This window comes from Perca flavescens, chromosome 18, assembly GCF_004354835.1.
Source record: "Perca flavescens isolate YP-PL-M2 chromosome 18, PFLA_1.0, whole genome shotgun sequence".
Lineage (NCBI taxonomy): Eukaryota > Metazoa > Chordata > Actinopteri > Perciformes > Percidae > Perca > Perca flavescens.
The window spans coordinates 29,879,376-29,892,916 of NC_041348.1; the positions used below are offsets into that span (position 1 = coordinate 29,879,376).

At 42.4% G+C, this 13,541-nt stretch overlaps 1 protein-coding gene across 7 annotated transcripts in view; it reads right to left on the reverse strand.

The window, feature by feature from the left end:
- col12a1b (collagen, type XII, alpha 1b) overlaps positions 1-13,541 on the reverse strand; it is a 150,291-nt gene that overhangs the window by 7,695 nt on the left and 129,055 nt on the right. For all 7 annotated transcript variants that reach the window (XM_028605437.1, XM_028605440.1, XM_028605436.1 and 4 more), the window contains 12 exons: positions 13,078-13,236; positions 11,137-11,214; positions 7,355-7,441; positions 6,487-6,540; positions 6,037-6,132; positions 4,522-4,575; positions 3,433-3,486; positions 3,278-3,331; positions 2,854-2,925; positions 2,727-2,762; positions 1,842-1,908; positions 1,560-1,745 (listed from right to left, as the gene is read on the reverse strand). In XM_028605437.1, the coding sequence (XP_028461238.1) occupies positions 1,560-1,745; positions 1,842-1,908; positions 2,727-2,762; positions 2,854-2,925; positions 3,278-3,331; positions 3,433-3,486; positions 4,522-4,575; positions 6,037-6,132; positions 6,487-6,540; positions 7,355-7,441; positions 11,137-11,214; positions 13,078-13,236 (997 nt within the window). The remainder of the gene's footprint in view (positions 1-1,559; positions 1,746-1,841; positions 1,909-2,726; positions 2,763-2,853; positions 2,926-3,277; positions 3,332-3,432; positions 3,487-4,521; positions 4,576-6,036; positions 6,133-6,486; positions 6,541-7,354; positions 7,442-11,136; positions 11,215-13,077; positions 13,237-13,541) is intronic.

The following is a 13,541-nucleotide window of genomic DNA, read 5'->3' on the forward strand; positions in this document are numbered from 1 at the left end:
TTACACACACAGGGACGCACAGCAGTACACACACACACACACACACACACACACACACACACACACACAGGGAAGCACAGCAGCACACACACATGCAGAAGATTACAAATCAAAATATTACGGTGCAAATCCTCCATCATAACAGCAATGCTCCAAAGTCCAAACGGCTTTTAAAGGGAATGAGAGATGATCTCTGATTGGTTGATTGCATGTTACGCCCAAAACACACCTATGATCACGCCGTGCGCTCAGATCGTTAAAATAGGGCCATCTGACTCCTCATTAGGGCTGTCAACAAATATTCTAAATTTGAATATATATTCGAATAGTTTTTTAAAAAACGAATTTCGAAGGTAAAAATTAATATTCAAATAATAAAAAAAATAAATTTGGAAAAAAACGCTGGCGGTAGCAGAGGCTGTCTGCTTTGCTAGCGCGCCTGAAAGCCGTTACATACCGGACGCAGCCCAGCTGGCGCATACAAATGTGACATCATGAGATCGCCGTGACTATTTCTACCTGCGCTGGTGCTCGCGACACTAGCTGCAGTCTTCTCCTGAACAGCGGTGGCGCTAATTAGAAAAGGCTACCGACGTTGCTCTTTCTACCGATTAGAAGAAAAAGGTAAACGACGGCAGAACTGGCAGCAGCATCGCTTCGATGTGATTCACTGACCTACTTCGTCGGATCGAGCCTTTCATTCACCATAACAGAACTCATCTTAACCCGGTAAGTTTACCAGAGAGACCTGCAGTCACTCGGAGAGTCCTGACATCCGATTGTCGGCGAACTCATTCAGGCTCCTGTTTCCGCTTTGTTGCGCCGCTGAAAAAAAAGAGCCTTGCGCGACCTCGGCTCGAGCGCCATAAATCGGATGCGCCGGCCAGATATTACATAATTTCTAAGTCACAATGTCGTGCGCCACGTTGGATGCATGCGCAACCAGATGTTTGAATAGTTCAAATATTCTGTGTTTTAGAGGGAATATTCGAACGTCATTTTTGAGCAATTTTGACAGCCCTACTCCTCATCAAGGACGTACACACCCTTAACTTTAACCTCATTGTTTCATCTCTCATTCAAAGTTTCGGCGTTCTAACCGATAAAAACACTTTAAGAGTTAGATATTTTTCAGGCTGGCAGGAATCACGTGATGGTTTTGTCGTGCTGTGAACACACTGATGGTTCTCTAGTGGAATAAGTGATCTCAAGTATTGGAGGAGGAAAACAACCCTCAGATTCTCTACACCAACTTATTGCATAAAAGCTTCCACTTCTAACAAGCCTCGTCCTCCAGTGTGTTGAACTTCATGTGATGCAGCTTTATCGTCTCCATTTTCTGCACAGATTGAGTGTTATCTGGAATTCTGCGGTTTAGTTTCATGCTTTTGTTCAGAAGACATTAAATATAAACTTGTTGCTTATTGAAGATTTAGTGATGAAGCCTCGTTAGCATCGTGTGATGGTTTTGTGCTTTTTAAATAATCCTGCTGCAGTGTAAATGGATCATTCCAGTCCTCATGATGAAACTGTGTTAAAGTACACTCTCTCGGTCGTACCTCTCTCTCCTGGCTGGCCGGGTGATCCTGGACTTCCAGGGAAACCGTTCCTTCCTGCTGCGCCGGGCTCTCCGCGGGGTCCCTGCCTGCCGTCGGCCCCTGGAGGCCCCGGTGGGCCCTGGTTGTTGCTGCGGTACTGGCCGTTGGGGATCTGGTTCAGTAACGTGTTGATGCGAGTCATTTGTGCTGCAACAACAGAGGAGAGCCAGGAAGAGAACAGTAAGTGGCAGGACCCTCAGAATCATCGAGACTGTTTGGAGCCACAAACGCTACCAAACTTACCGCCGACCAGCTGCTCGCAAACTTGTCTGGCAATGGATCGCATCATGTTCTGAGGAGCAAAGTCGCCCTGCAGACAAACAAGAAGGAGTTCAGTTGAAGACATTTTACAAGAGGTTTGCTAGAAAAGTTAGTGGTTTCCTTAAAAACACGTTGCTGATTGCTTTCTGTATTGACTGATCTCCAATTTTTGTTTTAAAGTATTGCTGCATTTCCACTGCATGGCTCAACTCGCTCTTTTTTTGGTTCCAAGTGAGAGTTAAAACACTCCAGACCACTGATTGGTCAAAGAGAATCGCAATTAGTGTGACATGAGTCATCCTGCACAAAGTCACCTTTTTTAAAATAGCCAAGTTACCGTCAATGGCAACCGCAACTCTTTATTAACTCGACCCAGAACGTAACAAATGGCAGCCTGCACAACTACACCGTACAATTGAGAGTGCAGACGTTCCTCTGTTTGGTTGCTGATTAAAGGATCCAGTGAGTGTCATGTTGAAGATGATGTTACGGCAGTTTAACGCGGCGTCGCTATGGCGATCAGCTGAGAATCCCACCTGCACTGAGGAAGGAACTATCGGCAGTCGTATAACAAAGAGAGAAAAGTACTGGTACCAAAACAGTGAGTGGAGCCGAACCGTGCAGTAGAATGATTCATATGTTGTATCTGTGGAGCTTCTCTTGTGTGATGGAACTTTGATTGTGAACTACATTTCCCATGAGGACTTGCATTAAAAAAAAAAAGCCCAGCTCAGAAGATCTGAGGTTCCCTTTTGTCAAACATTTGTCCGCGACTGAAAGCTTTCTGATAAAATTAGATACATGTATGATTTCTGGAGTGCAGTGATCCTCTCAGAAAAGTTATGTAGTAAGTTCAGATGTACTCACTCTCTCTCCCTTGTCTCCCTTTGGACCGACAGCACCCTAAAACCAGACAAATGAAACCGCTCAGTTGTCAGAACCATTTCAACTCCGGCTGGTCGTACGAAGCCGCCATGATGGCGAGGACACTTACATTAACGCCAGGGTCTCCGGGGTTTCCTGGTTTTCCTGCGTTACCTGGTGCTCCAGGAGATCCTGGAGGTCCCTGCGAGGAAAGACAGAAAAGCACCACGAGGTTGAGAAGACGAAAAACAAAAGCTTGAACATAATCGTTATCACATTAACCAATAAAAAAAAAAAGCCTCTTCTCTGCTCAGAGCACAAAGCCCTTTGTTGATCGGTTTCGATAAAAATCTTCTTTGTTATCAGAACAATTGGAGTTCAATCAACACCATGAGCTTGTTAAATGTGTGTGAGTCATGTTTTCTGCTCTCTAAAAACCAACGCTAGTTTGTCTTTGAGCAAGGCACTTAAATGCTTAATTGCTTCAGCTGGGTAGACGCGCCTCGCTGCGCGGCCAACAGTGCATACATGCGTCAAACCATTAAAACTCTTACCATGGGCCCGGCGGGGCCTCTGGGTCCCGCTGTTCCTTCCTTTCCTTGAGGGCCCTGGAAATACAAGATCCAGACTGAGAACCTGAGCCGATACTGTTGATGTGCGAAGGATTCAGAGAGCATGGTTGCTATTAAAAGCAGCCCGTCATACTCACCCTGACTCCAGCTGGTCCGATGGGGCCGACAGCACCGCGTTGACCCGGTAAGCCCTGCAAACACAAGAACACGAATCAAAGCATGCGTTTTCACTCCTCCGACCGAACATTCAAACTGGTTTGTTTTAGCACCGGATTTCTGCGTGTCGAACACTGAATGTCATTTGCTCAGAAACCCCGCTTGCTACTTTTATTACCAATCCTCTTTGGTCTTTGATGCCTCGGCATCAGATTTACAGGCAACGTAATTTATTCCAGATCTGTTTTTATTTGCCAATATAAACTAGAACATGCGTGGTCTGCAAGTCATTAAATGCATGTTGCTATAGCATCTGCTCCAACATGCTCACCTGCAGCCTGCTCTGTCAACAACATCCATGTGGAGTTACACTCACTGAGGTTGTTTGAAAGAAGAGATGATCCGTCAGTCATGACTCCACAGTGCGCAGCTCTGCGCAAAGCTATAGACTTAATCACCGTGACGTCACGCCAAGACAAAAATCCCTTCCAGGTAGACAACCGGCCGTTGATTTGAATTGTGGAGATATATGAAACCTGCAAACGTTTCTTTCTGTTGTCATTTTCAGCCGTAACTGTTACCGTTAAAAGATGTAGTTGAACACGGAGGTCTGACCTGTCGGACGTCTCTGCTGTTCTGTCCGATGTTGCTTAGCCAGCGACTTTGATAAACCAAATCTAGTTGAGCACGTCCACTACAATTGGGGAAACCGTGAACAAAACATTTCCAAATCATGTTCGACTCTGCTTCTGAGAAATCTCTGTGTAATTACTACTCTGTCGGCTAAAAGCAAGAACACGTATCTCTCCTACGTCCACGTAAAGAAGAAAAGCTTCACTCTGCATTTAAGGGAGGGTTATTTGAAAATCCACTGAAGGAAAATCTCCAAAAGGACAACACTAAACCAGCGCTGTTAATCAGGGTGACTTGTTCTTGGCTCCTTCCTCCCGAGCTGGAGAACTGTCTGAGTCGGAACGGGTGCCAGACTAGTAGTCAATCTGTGAATTATCCCCGTCAATGTTTAAAATCCAAAAAAAACAAGATTTGTTTTCAGCCAGAGCTGCACTTACTTTCGGTCCAGGTAAGCCCGAGTCACCGCGGTCTCCCTTCGGTCCAGGGCGGCCCTGAAGGCAGAAAACAACATGAATGAACCTCATGAAGAACAGAACTCTAACACAAGATTTAGAAGCCATGTGTTCTGCCAGCGTGTTACTGCATCCAACAGAAACAATTCATCCAATTTGAAAAAAATCACTTCTGCGAGGGAAGACTTGCTAACATCGGCTAGCACTCGTAGCTTGCTTAAGGTAGCAGGAAGAGGCGGAGGGAAGTGATCTTTCAGACTACATGGAGTATGTTGATCTTTATCTGACACAGGTTTGTGACCGTTAGAATCTATGGCTCCGACCATGGCTCGGAAACAACAGCAGCCTGACTGTGTATTGATTAATCCATGGCGCTGTCCGTGGTGCTGAAGTAGCAGACAGATTTGTAATTGCAACTTTTGAGTCTCTCTCTCTCTTCTGTCAGTTTTGTCTTGGATCTGTAATTTCCTCTAAGCTATAAAGATGGGAGGTATTAAAAAATAAAGAACCAAAATAGTTGTTCATGGGGCGGTTCACTGGTCGCGGGTGAACGAAACAAACTGTTAACTAATAACAAATTGCCTACTGCCCGGTGGACATTGGGTCTAAATGCTTCCTGCCATTTAAAAGCCTTAAGATAAAAGAGATCCAAATAAATAAATTAAAGATAAGTTTTAAAGATAAAATAAGTAGAGTCCATACAGCAACATCGCTGCAGGAGATTCTCGTAGAACATGACGAGCTACCACTGAGTGCAACGGAGCTTCTCCACTGGCTCGGATTTCCTTCACAATCGTAAGCAGTGATGTTGTGAGGATGCTGAAAAGTAGCCTCTGTCTATTACGTTATCTTACTGACAACTCCACCCACCTAATCTGCATAATTAGATCCAATCACAATGCAGAGAGAACTGAGATAACAAGAACGCTTATTTACACCAGGTGTAAATTCATTAAGTCATGTCATTTGAAAGGACAGACCGGTTATGAATGTGTTTTTGTTTGGCTGCAAAGTCTTATTTTTATTCCCATACATTTTGTGTAATCTCTAACCCCAGCCCGCCCTCTCAAATCAGCCCTATCAGTATGTTTTACATGTTTACATCTCAATCTGCAAAGTAACTATAGCTGTAAAAGGAATATAGGCAGGAGTAGAAAGTCAGATACTTCAGTAAAGTGCTATCTTGTGTGACCTTCCTGGAGACAGATGGTTTAATCTCAGTGCGTCCTCATCTCATACATGGAAATCCAAACTGTGATTTATGAACATGCACTGATACTAAGGCCTCAGGTCTTTGTGGTATCACTTCTTTCCCTCAGACATGAAGGAATGTGAATCTCTGCCACAGATATACTCCCAGCTTGTAAATTCCCTTCATAATAAATCACCAAATAATCCCTGCTGCGGTGCGCCGAGTAATGCTGGGATTTATGTTTAGCTGCTGAAAAGGGCATCGCAGGGAGTGTGTGTGTGTGTGTCTGTGTGTGTTTAGAGACGTACAGCTTCTCCTGGAATCGAAAGCCCGCTGGGTCCTTGAGGGCCGGGCAGACCCATGGGCCCAGGTGGTCCGTTATCTCCACGTGGGCCGATCGGTCCCTGTAAAATAAAACAAGAAGTCAGATTTGAACACGGGAGGAATTTGTTGTTGATATCTGCCGATATCTCTCGCCCCAGGTCAGGACAAAATACTTTTCAATCCGTGGAAAAGACCAACAGGAGAAGAGGAATGCTGCTGCAGATCGAACATCATATCAGGCAGGAAAAGGCAAAAACACTCATTCAATAAGTGGAATCAGATGTGTTCGCTGTCTTCAAAGCTTTTGTACTTTAAACAATCTTTTTATTTTTTTTTATCAAGGGCTGATAGCTGAAGAGTGATCCAGCTCAGAACAAACTGTCGGGGATTTCTTTTCTTTAGTGTTAATTCAATAATTAATAAAAGGTACTCACAGCGGCACCGGCCTCTCCTCTTTCACCTCGGGGACCTTTGTTGCCGGGGGCACCCTGAGGAGGACAAAACATTTGTCACGTTAACGCAAATATCAGGGGGCTAAAGTATTCCAATATCACTTTAAAGAGTTCCTGATAAGTAGTCGAATCACAACAATAACTTTAGGTATTATTTATTCATTAAGAGTTTAACGTTAATCAGGTGTGGTGTTAGTTGGATCTGATTTGATTGAAAGTAACCAAAAAATCTTCCAACTTGTGATATAAAAGAAGAAAATAGTGCAGGACCCTATGACTTACAGTAAGGAGCTGCTTGAGAGAATAGCTTTTCAGGCCTTTAACATGTTAATTCATAATTCATGTACTTTCAAGAACAAAAGGACTAAGACTGGTGAAATGTTTCTTATAGTCAACAAATCCCTTTCAAAAGGCCAAAATATGATTTATCCATATTGTTACATCAGTGGGGAGGAGGAGATCAGAGGTTTATCCATCGACTGTCAGACAGGTCGGCCTTCTCCCCTCTCTTAAAAGAATTTATAAGGCTTTGAGAAGAAGCTTCCCAGTGTTAATGTGGCTCAGGGGGCAATATTCTCCCTTGTACAACATGTAGTATATAAATACCCATAAATAACCGGACTGGGGAAAGCTTTTATAAGTAGGAATACCGAAGTGGAAACCTGTTCCATTACTGAATAAAAAGCATGAAAATCCCACTACGAGTAAACACACCCGAATCTCTGACCGAACTGTCGGCAGTCGAGTTGCATCGTCAAATAATAATACAAAAAGCCTGCTTAACCGATAAATAAATTACGCTATGTTACAGAATTTTCTTGAATGTTTTTTTGTCCAGACCGACTCTTACCATTGGTCCCAAAGGTCCCGGCGGCCCGGAGCCCGCTGAGGTGCAGGTGCAGGAGTTAGGAAGAGACGGACACTTCAGCTCATCTCTCTGGTGGAGAGGGAAACAGAAAAACAATCAGAAACAACAGAGATATGAAGACAGTCGCTGAGTGAGTCGTACGAGCCAAAGGAAATCCATTCCAAGTTTCTTCTGATTTCTCTTGGGGGGGTTTAACAGCTAACAGTGTCCGTGTCGCAACATTAGCAGCAGATGATTCCTGCAGTCAGGGTTCAAAAACTTTAAGAGACCTAAACTGTGAGTGAGCATCTTGAAAAGGTGTCTAGCAGATCTACAGCGTTCCCCTTAAAACAGTATAGACTGGTGTGACACAGAATTCAAGTTTGTCCCTGAAAACTATTTCAACACTTGTCCCTCCGGAGGTAAACCGTTTTGTGTTCAACCTACGGACACTGCTGTAGGTTCAACACAAGACACGGAGCAGAGCCAAGATTGTGATTAGACATGGTCCGATACCATTTTTTGCTTTTTGCTCTTTGTAAAACATGAACAAACTCAAACAATGAATGCCACAGAACTTTCTTTTATTATCCAGTTTGTCAGTTATAACGGAAAAAGAACATAAATAAACTACTTTAATGTAGATTTTCTTTAGGGCTTTATTACGTGGTATCGGATCGGTGTATAAACTTCAGTACTTCCCGATACCGATACCAGCGTTTTAGGCAGCATCGGAGCCGACACCAGTATCGGTATACTCTAATTGTGATTGGACGTTTCCCGCTACCAGAACAAATCTGTGGGCACAGTGACAGCACCCTGGGTGATTTGTCCGTTGAAGGAGGCCCATTTTCTGGTTGAGGAGAATTCAGCGCGACCAAGGAATTAAGCTTAAGTGAAAGTCAAACTCCCGGAGAGGACTTTCAAGGACAGCCAGGCAGGAAGAGACATAAGAATACTGTAAGGAAGTTAAACTGCCTGGTCAGTTAACAGTAGGCCTCCATGCAAATAAAGAACTACAAATGTCACTTAAAGCTGATGCTTTAACACCGATAAAATCATTTCCTGAGTGTGAAACTTCACTGTTGGCCCGATTTTGTGACCCCAGAAAAAGTTTTGTAGACAAACAATCTGCAGCCTGTAAGAAACCTGTGCACCCCTAGAAACTAGAAGTTTGTAGTTGTTTTAAGTAGTGGTCCCAGAAGAAAGTTGATGAAATCTTTGGTCATCAATCACAAACGGGTCCTGAATTACACTGAGAGCCACTCGTTTAATGAAAGCTAAGTTTGGGTTTTGTTGATTTTGAACAAATACTCTAGTACGTTTTTTTTTTTAGGATTCTCCACTGACACTCTGGATCTCATTTCTTTGCCTCCTGTCGTACATGTCAACATGAAGATTATTGATGATCATGTCTTAATCTTTGTTACATTTTCTCCTAACAAGTGGAAGTAATTAAGCATCAGCTTAAGGTCTAAAAAGTACTCATAAATTAGACACGCACCCGATGAGTTTTTTGGATATATTTAGTTCCACTCTATATTTCCACGCAGTTTGGATCATTTAATAACTGTCAGCAGAGCAGCCCAATCAAGCAGCTGTCTTCGCTCCGCAGCAATTTGAGATAATTCACCAGAGTTGAATCCTTTTCAAAAATCTTTTTGAACGTCCAATTTGCAGACATGCTACGCTCAGACAAAGCTTTTACTTGTGACGTCGTCTCCGGAGATTTCTGCTGGGACAGTCGTGAGAGAGGTCAGCCACTAAACAGCAGCCAGCACTGTGCTGCATTTTAAAAACGCTATTTAACTGCATGCAAACAAATTTCCCTCTCTTTTCAGCCTCGCTGGGGTCTTGAGTAACACCAGAAGTTCATGGAAGAGGGAAGAAAAGATGAAGGGAACTTCTCTACAATGTTCTTTACTGCCTACAGATTATAATCTATAGTCTCTTCAGCTTTTCTATTTCCTTTCTCATCCCCCTGCTATACATCCAATCACTTTCCTACACCGCTGCACATACAGCTGAGTAAAGTACATTTATTCAAGTACAATACTTCACACAATTATGACGAAATTGTACTTCATTGGAGTATTTCATGTTACGCTACTTTATACTTCTACTCCACTACATTTGTGACAGCTTTAGTTACTTTCAGATTACAATTTTACACAGAAAACCTACAAGTTTCTAAAATACTACACTGTACATACAGACGTTATGTACAGTGTGTTATTGGTACTTTTACTTAAGCAAATGATCTGAGTATTTCTTCCACCAGCTGTTTGCTAACACGTTGGTCAGATGTTTACAGCTCGTTGCCTCTCAAGGGGCCAAAGTGGTCAATTAATGGCGGTGTGATAATTACATCCCTATTGAAACTTAATAAAAATATTATTAAAAAATTAAGGACTCTGCACACATCAGCCAAATTGATACTAAACTGGAGCCTCGGGAGATAGAGCAATGAGACAGGATCAGAAACAAACCTATGGACTTAAGACACTAGCTGCTGCTCCAACTATAACTGTGTGCTCCAGATCCTATGTTAAAACACTAGTTAGAACAGAAACAACAATGGCCGTTGTAAAACTGCGTGGCTCTTAACAACATAAAGTACAGCCGGTCAATGGACATCTACATCAGACGGTTTAAGTCTCTATTTTCATGTAAATTGGAAAGATATTAGGGTTGGACTGACCGTATCTGATGTGCTTGTCTTTTGGCAGTGAAGTTTAATCCTAATGTTTCTTTATCTAACAGAAATGAAGGCCAAAACCAAGAAAACACCACTCGGGTTGTGAAACATTTAAGAATTAGCTAATATCATCTATATGAATCAGTATGTTCTGTCAAATGCATCAGTCTTAGCATCTTCTGCATCCTGAAAGTCACATTGTGTTTCGTATTATATTTCACGCCCTCTTGTATTTTCATCAGATGTATCAGCTGGCTGAGACTTCTGCATATCACATAATATGCTGTTTATGTTCTTCTGATTCGAGCCAAGTGAGTCTGATTACCCTGCTTTGTGCTTTTGATCTGCTGCTAAGTCTGACAAATCAAGGACACGGTCCGTCTGGTCAGAGCTGTTTGGACCTGTCAGAACAAACGCACTCATGTACCTTTTTAACTCTCAGGAGGCTGGGATTACTTCCGCTCTTAGCTGCAACTCAAATGTGCCATTGAAACATGTTTGCATTGTCCCAAAGTGTGAATGCTTTCTTGTCTGTAGAATTAGTTTGAGAAAAACCAGGTGGCCTGAGAGTTTTTTTATAAGATGATCAGTTAACACATCCAGGATGCTCCACAGATGTCAAAACAAACAGGAAAAAATGCAGTTACACAGAAGCAGATGTGAGTTTTTAGAGAGTTCTTTGGGGGGTGTTTAAAATGAAATCTGCCTCATCGTATCAGGATGACCTAACTACGGCCACAAGCGTAGGAATTTTCTCCCAGGTTAGAAAACTGAAAACAAACTTGCATTGAAAGCATATGTCTATAATCAGGCCTTGAAAATACAAAAATTCTTTGCTTCATTTAGCCAATAATTTAGAGAGGAAAATCTTTAGTGTAGAGGCCAAAAATCCCAGCAGCCATTTCTATATTTTGTAATCCAAATGGATTTAAAGAGCAGAGGAGATGCTCCCACCAGCACAGTGATTATCTGGATATTAAAGTCAAAAGCTACAGACAAAAATGTACCGCCATTCAACTGTAAGCTGCAGGTTATTGTATGTTAAGCATGTTAGGTTAAAAAGAACCTGTGTCCGTGTTTCCCTTACCATAGACGGGAGGTCACAACATCTGTCCCGGCTGGTCCAGCCCAAGCTGCAGACAATATCGAACATCTGGAGCTGGAACTGCGGAGAGAGAGAGAGAGAGGGAACAAAAAAGAAAACATGGACATGGTGTTGTGGTACATGTGTCTCTAAACGCCCTTCACAGCTCCCAGAAGACAAATAGAAAGACAGCAGAGAAATGCAGCACAGCCGAGTCCCATCAGCCCCAAAAAGACAGGAAACGGCTCGTGTTGCAGCCATGTTGACGGCTTAACACCCCTCGGGGATTATGTTCATTTTAAAAGGTCCATTTTGATTAAGTTCAGTCCCTGATTCGGTTAGAGAACTGCTGATATTGTGAAACACCGACCTGTGTTCAGTTTTAAGCATTAACTGATGTTACAGAGAGCTGGGAAGGAGTTCAAGGATGCTACAACAAAATCACGTGTTTAAGTGTTGCTTCAAATTGACTGTGAATCGCACTCATCTCACAAAGAGAAGGGTGAATTTGGGTCCAACCAGCGGCTAATGTTAGCTAATGTGAGCACACACTTCTGTGCATGCGGCCGAGTCAAGTTAACAACTTTAGGGAATCCTTCAAATGCTTTTATCACAAGTTATATGTATATTATGCTGCATTCATGTGGTGTCGGAATCACCAGAGGCCTCACGATACGATATCATCACGATACTTATGTCACGATATTATTGCGATTTTAAACATATTGCAATATTCTGCGATATATTGCATTTATTACCTTTTTTCCCACCCAATTTCAAATGATGTCCCCAAAAGAAAACTTTGTCAACATCTGTTTTATCTAAAAAGATACATTTCTCTGTTTGTTCATCTCACTTCAAATTTTCTTGCTGCAAAATGAGATTGTCAAGCAGACTGACTGACCAACACATATATCATAAAAGATCAATACTTGGCGTCTGTGTATCGATACAGTGTTGCCACGGAAATATATTGCGATACTACGCTGTATCAATTTTTTTCCCCCACCCCTAGTAACACTTTACTTGAAGGTTTCGACATAATCGTGACATGACACAGTCATAACTATGACATGACACTGTCATGAACGTGTTATAAAGGTTATAAACAAGTCATAAACGTGTCATTTGGTTTTTGTCATGACAAGTAGACATTGTTTGGGTTGTCTTGATTATGACAACAGAATGAAGATTACACAGAAGTTGTCTTGGTCATGACAAGTTGACATAAAATTAGTTTGGGAAGTCTTTGTCATGTCAACTTGACATAGTGTCATCCTGTTTACTGTCAAGTTGTCTTAATAAGGACACTCCAAAGAAATTTAAAGTCAAGTTGTCATGACAAAGAAATTCTCTGGTAATGTCATCCTGGTTAATGTCAAGTTGTCATGACCAAGACAACTTCTGGTGATGTGACTTTGATTAATGTCAAGTTGTCCTAATCAAGACTACCCAAACAATGTCATCTTGTCATGACAAAAACCGAATGGCACTTAATGACAGAAGTCATAAACATTTATGACTTGTTTATAACCTTTATGACACATTCACGACAGTGTCATGTCATAGTTATGACAGTGTCATGTCACGATTATGTCGATACCTTCGAGTAAAGTGTTACCAAAAGTTTTGCTACAAACTGCGTGTGCTCTCCCAGCTGCACGGTGAGCCACATGCCTTTACAACAACGGGTCAGCTCTTGGGGTTTTTGCTCTGTTGAAATCTGATTTCTTTTCATCGTTGCAACTGTTGTTGTTGTTGTTTGGGTTTTTGTCGTATTTACAGACTGCCAAACATAATCCTCCTCGGTGCATTAGCACATCATTCAAATACTAGACAGACAAATTTACAACTATACGTAAAATCCATTATAAATTCACACTTGAATATTTCCTTCCTCCTCTCTCGTTTTGTGCGAGCGCAGCAGGATCAGAGTTCACTTACAGTTGCTGATTCTCCTTTGGAGCCGATGGACTTGGACATCTTGCCCAGAACCTGGTAGCCATCGCTGGATGTGTTTCCAGCCTCCTTGATCTCCTTTTCAACCACTTCTTGGCAGTCGATGTTGAGTTTGACGCCGGTGGACGAAACCAGGATATGGAGCTTCAGAGAGAAAGGGAAAGGAAGAAAGAAGAAAAAAGAGGAGAGTAGATTTTATTGGCACATTCTTTGTTCTACAACCAAGTCTTATGTCTGGGTTTTATCCTGATGGCCTGCAAATTATTAGGTTAAGAGTCTGAGCTTAGGGAGGACGTGCTCTGTCGTCTCCGCTGTACTGTTTATTGAAACGCTGCTGGAATGTAAGAGAGGGAAAACCAGCGCTGCTTTCTATTCATTCAGAAGAATAACTCTGCTGCAGAGAGAAGGAAACCAAAGTTTGGATCCAATGCTTTGAACTCCTGTTGCTA